This window comes from Chrysochloris asiatica, unplaced genomic scaffold (assembly GCF_000296735.1).
Source record: "Chrysochloris asiatica unplaced genomic scaffold, ChrAsi1.0 scaffold00029, whole genome shotgun sequence".
NCBI lineage: Eukaryota > Metazoa > Chordata > Mammalia > Afrosoricida > Chrysochloridae > Chrysochloris > Chrysochloris asiatica.
In genome coordinates, this window is record NW_006408547.1 from 22,745,716 (window position 1) to 22,763,454 (window position 17,739).

At 41.7% G+C, this 17,739-nt stretch overlaps 1 protein-coding gene across 1 annotated transcript in view; it reads left to right on the top strand.

Annotated features, from left to right (window-relative positions):
• The first annotated feature begins 3,294 nt into the window (after window positions 1-3,294).
• Window positions 3,295-17,739, top strand: part of ATP11A (ATPase, class VI, type 11A) — a 152,888-nt gene continuing 138,443 nt past the window's right edge. The window contains exon 1 of the mRNA XM_006851545.1: window positions 3,295-3,556. Coding sequence (XP_006851608.1) covers window positions 3,295-3,556 — 262 coding nt within the window. The remainder of the gene's footprint in view (window positions 3,557-17,739) is intronic.

Sequence of the window (17,739 nt, forward strand, 5' to 3'; positions counted from 1 at the left end):
ACTTGCAGTCCAGTGCTTATTCTGCAGGGCTACCTCAGGGCAATTCTAATGTGTTTTAGAGTGTTGCTGTTGTTACAGGGAGTGCCAGCCACAACCCCGCCTTTCAAGACAGGGTTCTTGGCTTCTGCTGGTTAAGAATAGTTAGGTGAGGCAGTTTCCATAGGAGCAAAGGTTCATTATAGCCAAGAGGCTTGCTAGCAGAGTGCTAAAAACAGTGCTTAACCCCTATCTCCACAAAGGGCCCAAAGGTTTGGGGTAAGGAAAAGACATTATGTTTATTCATAGGGATAGGTGGGGATTTCCAGGAAATGGTCCATTTAGGAGGGTCCAAGCTACTTAGGAGGAGTCCTGGCATGGCGCTGTGGGCTAATGCATCAGACTCTGCAAAGCATTTGAACTGCAAGGTTGGTGGTTCTAGCTCACCAGCTGCTCCTTGGAAATCGTATACAGGGTCGCTATGGATCAGAATCAACTCAGTGGTACCTCACAACAACAACATCAACAGTGCTACTTAGGTGTGAACCCAGCATTTCTTCTAAAGGGTTTCTTTGAGAAAGGCCTTTGATTGGAGCAGACAAAACTTATTCTGAGATGTTGAGCATACATGGGCCTTCGGGCTCCAACTTATAGCGACCTTATATAGGGTTTCCGAGGAATGACTGGTAAGCTTGAACCAATGACCTGTGGTTCAAAAGGACCTTGTGGTCTATTGCTTACCCTACAGCACGATACCGGACTCCTACTATAATAGAAATACCACAGCGAATGAGTTTAACAAACAAAATGTGTTTTCTCACAGGTGAGGGCCGCAGCTTTAAGGGAAAGTCTCCTTCTCTCAGGAGGCAGGTCTTTACCTCTGAAGCTTCCTGGATGGCTAGACATCTCTCTTACCCCTCCTCTGTTGGCATGCTTATTCCTTTATATTTCAAAGGCGATTGACTCTGGCCACGCCCTACTTTACACTGGCCTCATTAACATCAAATGTGCCTTAACCCCAGGCGTGGAGATTAGGATTTAGAAGGGACAAAACTCCATCCTTAACAGGTGAGAACATCAATGTTGTCTGAAAGGATAGCTTTCTTTTAGCTGACCCTGATACCACTTATTTCTTACAACTCACTTGTCTTTTCACATTTTACGCTTGTAGTCTATGTGATTGACAGGCCATGATCAGAATGGTATCTTCTTAACTTTTGACACTTAATTATTTATATGAATGTGGAGACTTGTTCTTTTGTGTACCATCTAGTCGGTTCCGATTTATAGTGACCCTGGACAGGGTCTCCAGGGCTGGAGAAATCCTTATTTTTCTCCTGTGGAGACTTTGGTGGATTCCAACTGTTGACCTGCGGTTAGTGGCCCAACGTGTTTTTAGACGGTTTTTGGTGCTTGTTTTATAAGGCTTTACTTTTTCCCCTACAAAGTAATTTTTTTTCTTTTTCTTACTTTGTCAAACAGAATGACATCAGTTCTAAAACAGTCCATTCTTACTCTACTCATAGTGTGTTAACTGAAATAAAGACCTTGTATAAATGGTTCTTAGAGAGCTAGTGTAACCTACTAACTAGGTAGCTTACAGTGGCTGCAGCATCTGAGACTGACCGGCTGTCGGTTAACACGTCGAGATGGGAAACGGGACCAAATAATATTTAACTGCCGAGTACCAGGAGGTCCAAATATACTTCTGATTTTTTCTCATGATTTTTAGTTAGGTAGCTTCTTGGAAATACATTATTTTTTTAAAAAAATGTGTTGTTGTTTCCCTGCTTTGCTCTCCCTGAAGCAGATGCTCAGTCTAGTGGTGTGTGTCTGGAGTCCTGGGCTGGGGCTGACGGTTCATTCGCCAGAGGTTTGAACCACAAGGTCGGCAGGTGAAGCTCACCAGCTGCTCTTCAGAAACCCTACACAGGGTCACTATGAGTCAGTACCAACTGCACGGCACATAAGAACAAGAGTGGTCCGGATCTACTAGCATGGAGGCCCTAACATTTATCAGTCTACTTCATTGTTGTCATTAAGTGCCATCCCATTAAGTTGTCATTAAGTCAGTTTTGACTCATAGTGATCATGTATAGGTTTCCCGAGGAGCAGTTGGTGGATTTGAACCTCTGACTTTGTAGTTAGTTGTTGGTAAGTACCGTGCAGTCGGTTCCGACTCATAGTGACCCTGCACAGGGTTTCCGAGGCTGTAAATCTTTACGGAAGCAGAAAGCCTCATCTTTCTCCCACAGAGCCGCTGGTAGTTTCGAACTGCTGACCTTTAGGCTAGCAGCCTGACTCGTAACCACTGTGCTACCAGTCCAGTGCTTATCCTGCAGCCCTGAAAAGAACATAGCCAGGCTTTGGAGGCATTCAGACTTGGAGTCACATCTCAAATTTGTCAGCTATTTACGGTTAACTTTTACACACACACTTAACAGTTAATTAAAAAAAAAAAAAAAATCAGTGGAAGTGTTTGCTGAGTAGTTAATATGAGCCACACATTATTGTAACTCTTTTATATGAATTGTTGTTGTTAAGTGCCATGGAGTCGGTTCCATCTCATACTGATCCTGTATAGGGTTCCCAAGGAGCGGCTGGTGAGTTTGAACCACCGACCTTTGGTCCAAACTGACCTTGCGGTCCATGGTTTATCCCACAGCACCCCACTAGGACTCCTTTGTATGCATTATGCCATTTAATTCTCATAATAGCTCTGTGAATTAGATACTTTTAGTGTCTTCCTTCTTTTATTGGTGAAGAACTGAGTTTTAAAAACTTGCCTCAGATCACATACTTTGTGAAGTAATTGAGCCAGGCATTTGATTCCAAACTTCATTTTCTACACATACCAGTGTGCCTTTCCACAAAGTAGTCTACAATATAGTAAGTTAGATGATACTTATAAAACCAAATGTGTATGTGTTTCCTCTGCTTTGTATAAACTTGATAAGTGTTATCGAGTTCTGCCTCACATCGACCCTGTAGAGGGTGAGTTTGAACTGCTGACCTGTGGCTATAGCTGAGTGTGCTGATCTTACAGCGTCATACCAGGAGTCAGTGGCTTAAAAAAGCAACACAGATGTATCACTTTAGAGTTCCCATGTACGTGCTGTGGGTTGAATTGTGTCCCCTCAAAAATTATGTGTCAGTATCGCCGGGCTGTGATTTTCAGTGACAACTATGTAATTATGTCATTTGGCAGTAATGTAATGATGAACTCATTCCCCATGATGTGATTTGATGGGATCATCCAATTCGCTCTATGAGGACTGGGGTGGGCTGCACCACCCTAGTCCTTAGATCCAAGCCCTGATGCAGTTTAAGGGGATTTTCCTGGCCTGTGGCCTGTATCGCCTATTATCTTACAAAAGGAAAGGAGAGGAAAGCAAGCAGACAGGAAAGAACTTGATTACCACCAAGGGAGAATTGCTGAGAGCAGACTCAGGCCCCTGCACAGACAACCTCCTAAACCAGGGAAAGACTGATGTGGACCCAAGAGATCCTGGGTCCACAGATAGTCGCTTTGTGTTTCCTGCCTCATCAACTCTCTGTCATCCCTTCTTAGAGGCACGGGGTTAGGATGCCCGGTACATCTCCCTGTACCACCACCAGTCCATCCCAACCTGGTTCAGTAAAGGAAAATTGTGAGTCAAGTTCTGTGTTACTTTATGTAATGAAGTTACTTTACCTGCATGAGCTTAAGGGAAGGTGCTAATTTCCAGGCACATTTATTTAACAGTGTGACATTTAAGCTCTTACATTAACCCCACAATAATGATGGTGAGGTTTCCATTTCTACAAAGGCAGTAATAAAATATCAAGTGTTAAGTTGTTGCTGTTTGTGCATCCAGTAAACTTGACTTAGAGAAGCCCTGTGGTTTGCAGTCCAATGTGTATCCTACAGCACCATAGCAGGAGTCCAAGTGTTAAGTAACTCTTAGTGCAAAACCAGATCTTTCTGATTACAAAATGTGTGATTTTTTGGGCTGTTTTTACTTATATTTCCCATATATGGGTAAACTGAAGATGCATTTAAGGAAGGTAACTGCTTCTTCATTTGCTGCCTACTCAGAAAACCTTTTTTTTTTTTTTTTGGTCAAAATGTAGGATAAATTATTTGAAATAGGTGGTTATTGTTGCTCTGTTGCATTTCATAAGAATTGGGGAGTAGGTTCCGGGCTGTGGGAATTTCTTTTCAGCCAACTGAAAACATCCTCGTTCCTTCAGTGCACAGTATCTTTTTTAAGAAACTTTTCTGGTGAATTGAGTAGAGCCCTACAGGGCAGATCATCAGTTTTACATTCAACCAATCAATGCAATGCTTATAATCCCCTCCCTGCACCATCACAGCCAATCATTGCAAAACTGACAATCCCCTTCCATGCACCATCACAGCTAACAATATTTATTTCTACTCCCCCTTTTTTTGATGTACACTTGCCACATTCAAACTATGTATTTGTTTTAAGCTTCCAAAGGGCAGATTTTGCAAGCTAGCCTCCTGCCCATAGGCACACTGCCTTTCTCAGTCCCTGGTTTATAGTCCTGTGCTGCTCCACTTTTCCATGCCATTGCCTCTGCCGTGGATCCTTCACTTTCCTCACATTCTCCCCTCTTGATGGTCCCAGAGTCCTCTGTTCCTGAAATGACAGATTAAGTGCTCCCCTCTTTTAGTTATACTTCTTCTACATTTATAGTTGTGGGCACAGTATCTTAAGTCATAGTTTTTGTTTTCTCTTCTCTCTGCACTTAGCCTGTATTTGAACTCAATGTTTCTTTCTACTGCTGTAAACTAACCCACCAGCAACTCCTCGGAAAGCCCACACAGCGTCGCTATGAGTCAGAATGGACTCGATGGCTCTTCACAACAACAACAACTGTAAACTACAATTTGGCAAATCAGAGTAAGCTAAAAATTATTTGTAGACTGAGTGTACATTTTTTGTTTGAGTCAAGACCTAGGAAATCATGGGTTAGTTCAGCTGCTATTTTACACTTTCCAGATAGGTAGTATCTTTAAATACAGCAGTGTGCTTTTGCCTTCAAATGATTTTGTGTTTTAAAATAGTTTCATGATAAAAAAACAATTGCCACTGGGAAAAAAGCCACTTGCAAATTATCCAGTGTTTGTTTGGGCTGGAAAATAAAACCGAAGACAGAAGTCATTGCCATTGCTTATGGTTAGAGCAGGGCATGGTTTCCATCCTGTGTTTTCCCAAATCCATGGAACGACAAATGCTGATGACTCAGAACTACTGAGGACGAAGGAAGGGACGGAACATAGCAGTGTGAAGTTTTAATGTCCTGACTGTGCAGCTCAGACCCTGGTTTACTGGGTACTAGAAAAATTGGTCACATTCATGGCATCAAAATTTTAATCCTATCCGATTAGTCTAAACACTTACACTTATTTCACTATAGAGTTTGAATTTTGTTATATCGGAAGGAGTTCTCCGAAACCAAGAATGAAAACCACTTCAGTGCTAACAAAAGACAAGTTACTCACTGTAGAGTCAGGCAGCTCTGTGGAAACAGTCTAGGAGGCCTGGGCCTGCTCTTGGCTTGGTGGTCCTGAGAGGACAAGCGGAGCAAAGACCATTATTGTCTTCATAACAAGACCGCTGAATCTGCGTGTGAACACTGAGGCTGAAAGATGCTTTTAGTGGTCTTTTAGAAGGACCTACGCTGTGTGTGACCTTCTACTTTACCAAGCAGGTTTTTCCCTTTCAAGAAAAGCCATAACCAGACACCAGAACACAGAATTGCTTTGTCACTGGATACCTGTAAATTTGAAAAATGGTCATTGGAAGGAACCACCACCACTTTAAAGTAGATCTAGTGATTGAGATTAGATTATATGCTTATATTCTATTCCCCACAATGGAATTCAGATAATAGGTTTTGTTTATTTCAGCTGAAATTCAAAACTTCCATTAGATGACTTAACGGTACCTAAAACTGATTTTCAGCATATTTTTAAAAAGTCTCTTTTGCCCTGTGTGCTTTCTAACCTTTATTCTTAACACTCAATGTAGTGGTAACCCAAATCTTAATCAAACTGATGATAAAGTGCTGAAATCATAGCCCACTGTTAAAACTTGGGGTGTTTTTGTTTTTGATAATTGTCATTTTTTGCTACAATTTTGAATTCAGAAACACCTTGTACTAGTACCAACAGAAATATATATGCTAAACAAAGCTGCCTGTGAAATTCTTCTCTAAGTTTGATTGTATTTGGCTTTACCATGTAGGGAGCAGGCAATTGAATCGAACAGAATTGTCCTTTTAGAAGGACTTAAAAGGTTGGCACTTCACATCTACCCAGCTGCTTTGCAGGAGAAAGAACTAGTGTAATCTATCTTCTTCTGTAAAATTACAGCCAAGAAAACCCTACGGGCAGGTCTACTCTGTCACATGGTGTAACTATAAGTCAAAATTAACTTGGCGGCTGGCACCTAACAACAGCAAGCCCGTTTAAGAGTGAGTTATTAATATTTTTAAAGTTGTATCCGCAGAGTATGATGCTGCACAATGTTTATATTGTTTACTGTTAGCAGAGTTTCTCCAGTTGGAAGTAGGGTATAATAATGTCTTAAGTTTCTCCACTAGTAGGTACATCTCTTTTTTGAAAAAGCTTTAGTTGTGCATTGAACGACTGTTTACATGGGAGAACGTTAAGTTTTGACTCATCCGATTGTATTTCGTAGCATTGCAATGATTACATCCCCTCAATAGGCACATTTCTTTTGAAACGTTGGGTTTTTCCCATTATGAAATGCTATATAGTGAATGCTGAACTTTGAAAATGTTATGTATCCTAAAAAGGAAAGAATCTTACATTTGGTCAATTCATGCTTTACTTTGGTGATAAACGTAGAAAGGAATAAATTAGCTTTAGCAAAGTCAAATGGCAGTTGAACTGAAGTGGGATGAGGTAAGAACTGTATTGATTTAGAAACACAATGGTACACAGTGTGTGCAATTTCGTATGACTTTGTAGGAAAAGAGTTAATGAGCAGCTTTATGGAGATATGATTCATACGCCATCAAACTCACCTGTTAATAGTTAGAGTTATGCATAGTCACGGTAATAGAACATTTTCATTACCCCAAAACAGAAACCACCTATTCTTGTAGTAGTGACCCCTCCCTAGCCCCAGCTCACCTTCCTAGCACTCGGTGATCTCTTGGTCCAGGTACAGATTCCGCATGAGCACAATTAAGTGTTCGGGAATACTCATACTTCACAGTGTTGTCCATAGCTTGTTATGATCCACACAATTGAAAGCCTTTGCCTAGTCAATAAAGCATAGGTAAACATCATTCTGATATTCTCTGCTTTCAGCCAAGATTCATTGGACATCAGCAATGATATCCCTCGTTCCGTGGCCTCTTCTGAATCCGGCTTGAACCTCGGGAAGTTCTCTGTCAATGTATGATTGTAGCCATTTCTGTATTACCTTTGTTGTTGTTGTTGTTGTTAAGTGCCGTCGAGTCGGGTCCGACCCATAGCGACCCTGTACAGGGTTTCCGAGGGTGTAAATCCTTACGGGAGTAGAAAGCCTCATCTTTCTCCCGCGGAGCAGCTGGTAGTTTCGAACCGCTGACCTTAAGGTTCACAGCCCGATTCGTAACCACTACGCTACCAGTATTACCTTTAGCAAAACTTTAATCGCTTGGGATATCAAAGAGTTTGTCCGATGATTTCCGTTGGGTCACCGCTCTTTGGAATGGGCACAAATATGGATCTCTTCCAATCAGTCTGCCAGATAATTGTCTTCCAAATTTCTTGGCAGAGATGAGTAAGTGCCTCTTGTGCCGCCTCAGTTTCTTGTAAGATTTCCATTTTTATTCCATCAATTCCTGGTGCCTTCTTCTTTGCCAATTCCTTCAATGCACCTTGGACTTCTTCCTTTAGTATCATTGGCTCTTGATAGCTCCTTTTTGTTGTTATGTGCTGTGGAGTCAGTTCTGACTCATAGCGAACCTGCACAAAGTTTCCAAGGTTGTAAATCTTTAGGGGAGCAGAAAGCCTCATCTTTCTCCCACGGAACAGCTGGTAGTTTCAAACAGCTGACTGTGAGATTAGCAGCCTGTTTCGTAACCATTAAGCTACCTGATAGCTCCTTACGTAGGGTTTAGTTTGTGTTTCCCAGATCAGCACTGGACTGCGAACCACAAGATTGTCAGTTCAAACCCACCAGCTGCTCTTCAAAAACCATCAAGGGAGAAGAGTGGAGTGCAGGACGCTACCCAGAGAAACAATGATGCCAGAGATGGAGGCAGAGACGATGACGTGGAGAGATGGAGTGGCTGGGGACTCTAGACCCAGAGAGGGAGAAGGGCTGTGTGTTGACAACCGGGGGGCAGGCTTGTAGGGTGTACCCTTCAGTTGGTTGATGATTCATGGAGGGGATTGTAACCATGGCAGTGAAACGATATACGATAGAATGAATGTAAAGCTAATATTCTCCCATGTAAACTGTCACATAATTCACAATAAAACATGTAAAACCCCCCAAAAAGCCCTATGCAGGGTCACTATGAGTTGGAACCTACTTAATGACACTTAACAACAACTATGACAAACAACTAAGGAGGAACAAGCAAGGTTTCAGGAAGTGACGGAGTACAAACTGAAATCTTTCAACACGTGGTTACAGGTCTGAAGGTTCTCACCCAGTCTGTGTCAAGAAATTTGGAAAACAGCTGCCTGGCTGATAGATTGGAAGCATGCCATATCTGTGCCGATTCCAAAGACAGTTGATCCATCAGAATGCGGACATCATTGAACGATAACAGTAATATCACATGAACGTAAAAGTTTGCTTAAGATAATTTAAAAATGGCTGCAGCAGTACACGGACAGGGAACTGTCAGAAGCTCAGGCCGCGTTCAGAAGAGGACGTGCAGCTAGGGATGTCGTTGCAGACAGCAGATGGATCATGGCTGAAAGCAGAGAATACCAGAATGCTGTTTACCTGTGCTATATTGACTATGCAAAGGCTTTCGACTGTGGATCATGACAACTATGGATAACAGTGAGAAGAATGGGGATTCCAGAACACCTCACTGTGCTGATGAGGAACCTGTACATAGACCAAGAGGCAGGCATTTGAACAGATACTGAACAGGGATACTGACTGGTTTATAGTCAGGACAGGTGTGAGCCAGGGTTGTATTCTGTCACTATACCTACCTTAATCTGTATGCTGAGTGAATAATTTGAGGAACTGGATTATATGAAGAGGATAGCATCAGGATTGGATTAACAACCTTTGATTTGCAGATAACAGCCTCACTTGCTGGAAGCAAAGAGGACTTGAAATGATCAAAGATTACAGGCTTCATTTTAGTGTGAAGAAAACAAAAATCCTCCCAACTGGATCATCAAATAACGTCCTGATAAATGAAGAAAAGATTGAAGTTGTCAAAGCCTTTTGGGCTACCAAAAGAACAAACCAATCTGTATTGGAAGAAGTACAGCCAGAATGCTCCTTGGAAGCCAGGATGGCCAGATTTTCTCGCATATTTCGGACATGCTCTCATGAGGGACCAGTCCCTGGGGAAGGATATCATGCTTGGTAAAGTGGAGGGTCAGAGAACTAAAGGAAGACCCCCAGGGAGATGGATTGGCACCGTGGCAGCAGCAGTGGGCTCCAGCATAGCAGTGATAGGAGGTTGGCACAGGACTGGGCAGTGTTTCATTCTGTTGTACTGACTCGGTGGCACCTAACAACAATTCTTCACCCATTATAGGATATATGATTTGCAAGTGTTTTTGTCAGGTAATGGTTCCACCGTGGTTACCTAGGGACCTTTCTTGGATCCATGCAGGGCATACAGGCAAAAGCTTGAGCCGAAAGCCACTGTGACTCTTGGCCAATACCTTGTGATCCGCCAAGCTCATCAGAAGCTGAGAGCCCTGTGATGTGCTGCTCCAAGGCCAGCTCCTTCTCAAGCTCTCTGTCTCCCCGGGGAGGATGTCCGGACTTGGTTTCTCATCACTTCCTGGGTTCTAATGAGATATGTGGCTCTTTGTCCACCCCACTCATAATTGTTATTGTTGTTAAGTGCTGTCGAGTGCTGACCCATAGCAACCCTGTATAGAGTTTCCGAAGAGCAGCTGATGAGATTGAACCGCCGACCTAGCAGTTCACACGGCTTTGCAGTCTGATGCATTAACCCACAGCACCACACCAGGACCCCCCACTCATAATAGAGCTGTTGAATATAAAACTATGCATCATAGCAGTTAAGTGCTTTGCTGCTAACCTACTGGTTGGTGGTTCATACCCAGCCCAGCAAACTCCACAGGAGAAAGGCCTCATGATCTGATCCTGCAAAGCTTAGAGTCTAGAAAATGCTTTGAGGTTTTCTCCTTTGTCACACAGGATTGCTGTGTTTCAACAGCACCTACCACAACCAAGAACGCAGTCTAGACTAGGCACTTAGCAACAGGTATCCTGCCTGTTTTATTTCTGGTTCAGCCTTTTTGTTTTATTGAACAAGGATTACCGGGAACTGAGCTCTTCACCTTTGTTCTTCAGTATGCTGTCTGTGTAAGTAATAAACTGTCTAAACCCTAAAACAGGCTCATTCTATCTTTAGTGTCTGAATCAGCTGGACCCAAAACTTGGCCTCTTGAATACACGAGCTCGACAGTTTCCTTCGAGTCTGTGGATTTTTCTTATTTTCCTTCGAAGCACAAGTTTTCAGTTTTGATAGAGTTAAATGTATTCATTTTTTTCTTTTGTAATTTATGATTCTTTTTCTAGATTCCTAAGGAAGTCATTTAGTTTATTGATTTGGGATCGTCTTTTTTGCAGATAGACTTTGCTAAGATAGACTTTGCTTACAGCTCTAGATTTGCTTCTAGCCCTGCTAAGGTTGCATCTTACGAGTTTAGGTCCATTGGTTCCTTTTGTTTTGCACTCATTTTCCTCGAAGTAGTGGAAGTCTATAACTATTACTTTTTTTTGCCTATTCCCTCCTTCAATTTTGTGTTCTTGTTTAATATGTTTTGAGATTCTATTTTAGGTACATATGTGAAGGGGCTTCCAAAATTTCATGGGAGAATGGGATTAAAAGATAATGGAACTTTCCACAAACTTTTTGAAACTCCCTCATATATTTATAATGGGCATGTTTTTCTGATGAAGTTACCGTTTTGGTGGTGGTGTGTGCCGTGGAGTTTGCGTGCTATCTTTTTTCTTAACCGTTTTCCTTTGTCTCATGTTACATCATTAAGATGGATTGAGTTGGATTGACTTTAACAGTGAACTCAAACCCAGGAGCAGTTAGGAAGCTGAGCAGGTCTGGGCAGTGCCTTTTTCTGTACATCGGGCCTTTGTGAGTCAGAACTGACTCAAGGGCACCTAACAATAACAACAGGCAACCTAATTGTATCTTTGAATGTAAAATGTATTTCCTATAGACAGCATATAGTTTCTGTTTTGTTTTTTAATTCAGTGTGGCAATAGCTGCCTTTTTATTGAATTGTTTAATCCATTCAAATTTAGTGTTATAGTAAGAAAAATGTCTACCATTTTGCTTTTTAATTCTGGTTCTGTACATTTCTTCCTGTGATTTAGATTTGAATAACCATTTGATATCATTTTCTTACACCAGTCAATGACTTTGATACCTTTACTCTTCTCATCTCTTAGTTGTTATTTCAACCAAGTGTCTCTTTTGTCCCCCAAGGAAATAAAACTACAGTGTAGCTCATTTGCAGGCATAAGAGGATTGGGGCCCTGATAGCATAGTGGTTGCATATTGATTTGCAGTTCGAATCTACCAGTTGCTCCACAGGAGTAAAATGAGGCTTTCTGCTCCATTTCTGCTCGGAAACCCTATATAGGGTCACTATGAATCAGAACCCACCTGACAGCACCCTACCACCAACAGGAGGGGAGGGAAGAGGAGACTCTTACAGCGCTTGACTCCAAAGGGTGTGAGGATACCTCTCGACTCCCCCACATGTGTTCCTTTTCATCACTCAGCTGCTACACGAGGGCCCTGTGGAGATACTTGTGTATACTCAGCTCCCTGCAGCCTTGCAGATTGATCTGTGATTCTAGAAATGGCCCAGAGATCCATCTCCCGTGTGTGATAAGAAATAAAGATTATTTGAAGGTGATAAGCTGGTCCTTCCTTTAGATGACAGATTTAATCCTTAGGAGCTAAACGTCATTCGCTCCTTAGTCTGAATAAGTTGTCAGTTTAAAATGGACCTGATTCTCAAGGTGGATCCAAGGCTTGAGTTAAAATTCACTGCTGTCTGGTCAGTTCTAGACTCAAAGGGCATCTGTAGGTTTCACAGAGTAGTTCTTTATGAATACAGACTGGCACATCTTTCTCCCGCAGAGCAGCTGGTGGGTTTAAACTGCCCATCTTTGGGTTAACAGCTCAGCACTTAACCCACTCTGCTGTCAAGGTGCCTTGCTGGAGTGAAAAGGTACAGCTGTGTTTAGAAGGTTTCCCGGAAGCTCATTTCCCCCATCTATGCTAGACTCGCCTAGTCTGTCCAGTCCAGCCCATTACTTTCCTGTCCGCACCAGCTCTTTCCTTTCCATCCCTGGAGAGAGAGGCGCCAACAGGAACACTGCCTCTCCCCTTCTATACTCCCTGGCTCGTGATTAAGTTTACCCTGAATTACGTAGAACTGTGGATCTTATTCCCACAGAGGTGAAGGAGTGCAGGCATCGCGTATATTCATGGACTTTTTGTTTCTGTAACTAAAATTCAGTTTAGTTAAAAATCACCCTCTAGTGGTGATTTTCTCGTTCCTGTGTATGTGTCAAAGAGAACAAGATAGAAAATGGAATCTGTTAAGATTTTTGTCTTAGGCCACGACTATTGGGAGAAATGGTCAGGTAAGTTTGTTTATTGTTGACAGTTTATAGATTTAAAATTAAATAGCTGAAGCAACACTCCATTTATAATTTTGATACATTATCTTATGCTTGTATGGGCTCAGCATCAAGATGTAAATAATCTTGGAAACACTGAGGTTTATAAAGAGTGTAAATCATGTCTTTGGGGAAGAGATAATCAAGGAAGGACATTATTTTCTGTACTGCCAATTAAAGGAACAGATGCAACAGGGAAATTCAGGTCTTCGGACAGTTTTTGCTGATTAATTTCCTCCTCGTACTCTGAAGATGGAGAGGACAAAGGTATCTAAGAATTGGAGCTGAGAGGTCTCAGGCTTGCAGGAAATGCCAGGAACAGAAGAAAGCACAAACAATTTCTTTTTTTTTTTTAAACAGAAGGTAATTTCTCTGTGTCTGGTTCTAGAATTATCCTTTATTTTTAAAAATTGCTGACATCTCCCAAGTTTTGTCATTTGTTTCATACTAAACCTAGAAGTCAGAAGGTTTCAATCCAAGTCTTCTGGCGTCTCCAGTTTTCAGGAGTGAGAAGACCACGATGAAGGAGTGATCTGTTCTTGAGTGATAGTGTTTTGGAAAAAATGGAATATAACGATACTTAGGGAGAAGATAGATTTCATTCTAGAAATTATTTTAGTCAAGCAAACTTATAGGGGAGGCTGAAATTCATGCCTACAAATTGCAGGCCACCCCTCTCACAAAAAGTGTTTATACCATCAAATGACGCAGTGGGTACCCTGAACATCTGAGAAACAAGCACAGAATCAGGGTAGGATTCACTTTGTGAAACTTTTGTTTTACTTTACTCGGTTGGTCTGTGTAGTGTTTTTGTTGAGTGCTGTAAAGTCAGTTCCGACTCACAGGGACCCTGCATAGGGTTTCTGAGAAGAGGCTGGTGGGTCTGAACTGCCAACTTGGGGTTAGCAGTAGTTAGTTAGTAGTATCCTACAGTGCCACACCACAATTTAAAATCATTTCTTACCTTGAGTCACAGTCAAAATGTTTATGAGCCACTGGATTTCTGGGTAAGATTTAACAGGTGATTGTTCTTTTCTCTTTTGTTTAAACCTTTTTTTAAAATTTTTTAAAATCACTACCCTGTATCCGGAGCCCTGGGGTAGCACTGTGGGTTAATGAGCCAGACTGCAAAGTCGTTTGAACTGCAAGGTCTGTGATTCAAACTCACCAGCTGCTCCTTGGAAACCCTATACAGGGTCGTTGCGGGTTGGAACCGACTTGATGGCACTTAACAACAAACACCCTGTATCTAAGGAGCTCTGGTAGCAATTGGTTATGAGTTGGGCTGCAAACCTCAAGGTCACCAGTTTGAAACTACCATCAGTTTGGAGGGAAAAAGGTGCGGCTTTCTGCTCCCATAAAGATTTACAGCCTTGGAAACCCTTTGCAGGGTCGCTGTGAGTCAGAACGGACTCCGTGGCACATCACCACCCCCACTCTGTATCTAACTGGTCAAACAACATTGAACTCTGCTGAAACCTATTGAGGAACTTGATTGATCTGTGAGACCGTGGGTGATAAACTGCAGTACTGACCCACGGCTATGTTTTATTATAATAACCGCAGAGTAGCAAGAAGCACGAGGAAACAGGCAACTTTGTTGTTGGGCGTCTGCCGCTCTTCATTTCAATGGGTGGAGTAGTTAGGTGTTGAGGTCACAGGGCGAGCATAGAAACAAACAACAGCAAGGATTTAGGGTTCTAGCTTTTTTTATGATTCAGTTTATCAGTGAATAAATGCTTCAAGACCAATGCTAAGTACTTAACTACTTTTGAGTTTTTATTTTTTGCATGTGTTTAGTAGAGCTTACCCCAGAAGGTTGCTATGAAGATAAAGACATGGAAAACTCATTATATATCATTCATGCTAGGTTATGGCACAAGTCATTCCAAAAAGATTTTGAAGATACTTATGATTTACCCTCAGAGGTGATACAATGAGTCATAAATAGCGATATTGTAATACACACACATACACTGTGTATGGGAATATTGAAACATACAGACATATACACTGTGTATGGGAATATGGAAACATACACACATACACACTGTGTATGGGAAAAGACGAGGCTGTTTGCGCCCCTAAAGCTTTACAGCCTCAGAACCCTTACGGAGTCCAGTTCTGTCCTGTCCTGTCGAGTCACTGTGAGTCAGAGCCAGTTCAGCAGCAGTGAGTTATATATATGTATGTGTGTATAGACACACAGAGTCCTGCTGTGGCGCTGGGGATTAATGCATCAGACTGCAAAGCCGTTTGAACTGCAAGGTCGTTGGTTCAAGCTCACCAGCTGCTCCTCCGAAACCCTATACAGGGTTGCTATGGGTTGGAACCGACTCGAAGGCACTTAACGACAAATAGACATGCACACGCACACAGTCACATCATTGAACTAAAAGGTGTCAATTCTGATTCTAGATGGCATAGTCCCTGGGTGGTGCAAACAGTTAAGCACTATGCTAATACCCCAAAGGCTGGCTGTTCAAATCCACCCAGAGGTACCTTAGAAGAAATGCCTGGCACTATTTCTGAAATGTCACAGACTAGGAGACCCTATGGGAGCACAGTTCTCCTCTGAAACACATGGGTTTCCATGAATTGGAAATCCACTAGAAGGCGATTGGTTTTGGTGTTGGTGGTTTAGGAGCCTTACGGCACGGCACAGTGGCCATTTCTTGTCAGAAACATGCATCAGTTTGGACAATTAGCATTTAGTTATGCTTTCAGATCCCTGATCTGAAATCTTTACTTCCCATCTGGTGTACTGTAGGATTCCTTCTGACTCTAGATTTCTGTGACTTCCCTAAGTTTTCTATTAGGATAAAAACATATGAAATACCACGTTTTTGTCCTCACTCATTCTGTTGTAATTCTCTTGCTTTTCATGACAATTTTTCTACAATGAGGAGTGTGTTGTGGGGTAGAGGGAGTTGTGTTTAAAGACGCTATCCCATTTCTTAGTACTGTATTGGGAAATCTAGCTGGAAAGAAACCATTTAGTCTTCTACTCAGCTAGCTTTGGTTTGGGATAATCCTTAGCTCCCTAAAAAGTGTGAAATGAGTTTTGTATAGAATTAAGGTTTGAAGCTGACTGAGGAAAGTGGATGGCAAACTTTTCAATAACAGAAAAAAATGAATGAGAAATTTCCTTTTGTTGTCCAGTCTTATTAAACAGAGTCTGGTATAAATCCCTTTTTACATATATTATAATCCTGCATCTAGCATTATTCAGGTTGTTTTGAAACCATATTGGTTTAAATTTGCATTTTAAAACTTTACCTTTTTAAAAAATGATTTTCTCTGAGGGTGGCTCTGTTTCTCATTCAGTCTGAATTGAAATTCTTTTTCTTAAACTAACACTACAGTGGGCTAGAAGGAAGGAACTGTTCACCATGGGTTTAAGTTTCTAGTTACTCGGCATGTCACACAGTCCCAGTGGAGGAAGTTAATAGTTGAGGAACTGGGAAGACTTGGAGTAGAAAGTTAACTTTGGAATAACTATAGTGTAAGACATTTGCATTTTCAGAAGCAGAGCAGTTTTTTAACTTTGTTTCTTAATTATTTATTTTAAGCAGAGCTCTTTTTATTGCTGTGTGTCAAGTAGAGAAGTAAAGCCAAATCAGGTCAACTCATACTTAGCTCAGAAAGGTTTGCCTGAGCTGGAAGACCTGAGGTTAGAGTGGATCTCAGACAATAGTTTAAAGATTAGTAATCTGGGGAGCCTTCCCCACTGACTCAGTGGAAATAAACCAGCCTTTATCACAAATAAGGAGCCACAGTAGCGCTGTGGGTTAAGCACTGGGCTGCTAACTGCAAAGTTGACGATTTAAACCCACCAGCATCTCCACCAAAGTAAGATGAGATCATTTGCTCCCGTCCAGATTTAGTCTGGGAAACCCTATACAGGGTTGCTGTGCATTGGAATTCAGTTTACAGTGGTGGTAGTGTGTGCTCTCAAGTTGGTTGGTAGACATAACAATCCTGTTAGAACAAAAAGGGTTCTGAGCCACATCTTTCTCTCATGGGGCAACTGGTGGGTTCAAACCTCTGACCTTATGGCTTGTCATCTGGTGCTTATCCTACGGAGCCACCATGCTCCTTGGAGTGTAGCTGGCAGATTTGAACTGCCAGCCTTGTGGTTACCAGTCCAGTACTTACCCTGTAGCACCATACCAGGACTAATTAATTAGGTAAAGGATAAAAAGAAGGGATTAAGATTTTGTTACAGAGATGCCAAATTATATCCTTTTTGTCTTATTTAATTTTTCCCTTATAATTGCTTTGACGTGTAACAGGTGATAAGTCAGCTCTTGGAATAGTTTTGCTTTGATATATTCTCGAATGTTCTGAGTCCTACTTATCAAGACTGCACTGGAAAGTCTAAGGGAGTTTTGGGCAAACCGTTCCAACCCTAGTACTACACGTAACCTGCATCTAATGTCAGTATTCCACATGGCTGACTCGTTTTCCTCTCCTCCTGTTAAAAAATGAGTTTCAAAAGTTAAAACATTAACTTGCATGCAAATACAAAAATGAATACTTGTTTACGATTGTATTTTGTTCATAATAAGGAGACCACCAGATGCACTAACTAACTGACTCAAAGGAAAAGTCAAAAACGCACAAATATATCTGGAAGATGTGGTGATAAGTGTACAGATAGGCATAAAACAGGTGTTTCCACGTGCAGAAGAGAAGTTGATGGAGTCTGGACTAGACAGGACAGAATTTATGTCTATGAGAATTGATGGAATATAATTGGAATTTGTTGGCATATGGAAGCTGGGGTGAGTTAAAAGGAAGTGTGGGATTTTATGGGATTGTTTGGGGAGCATTTTGGCTT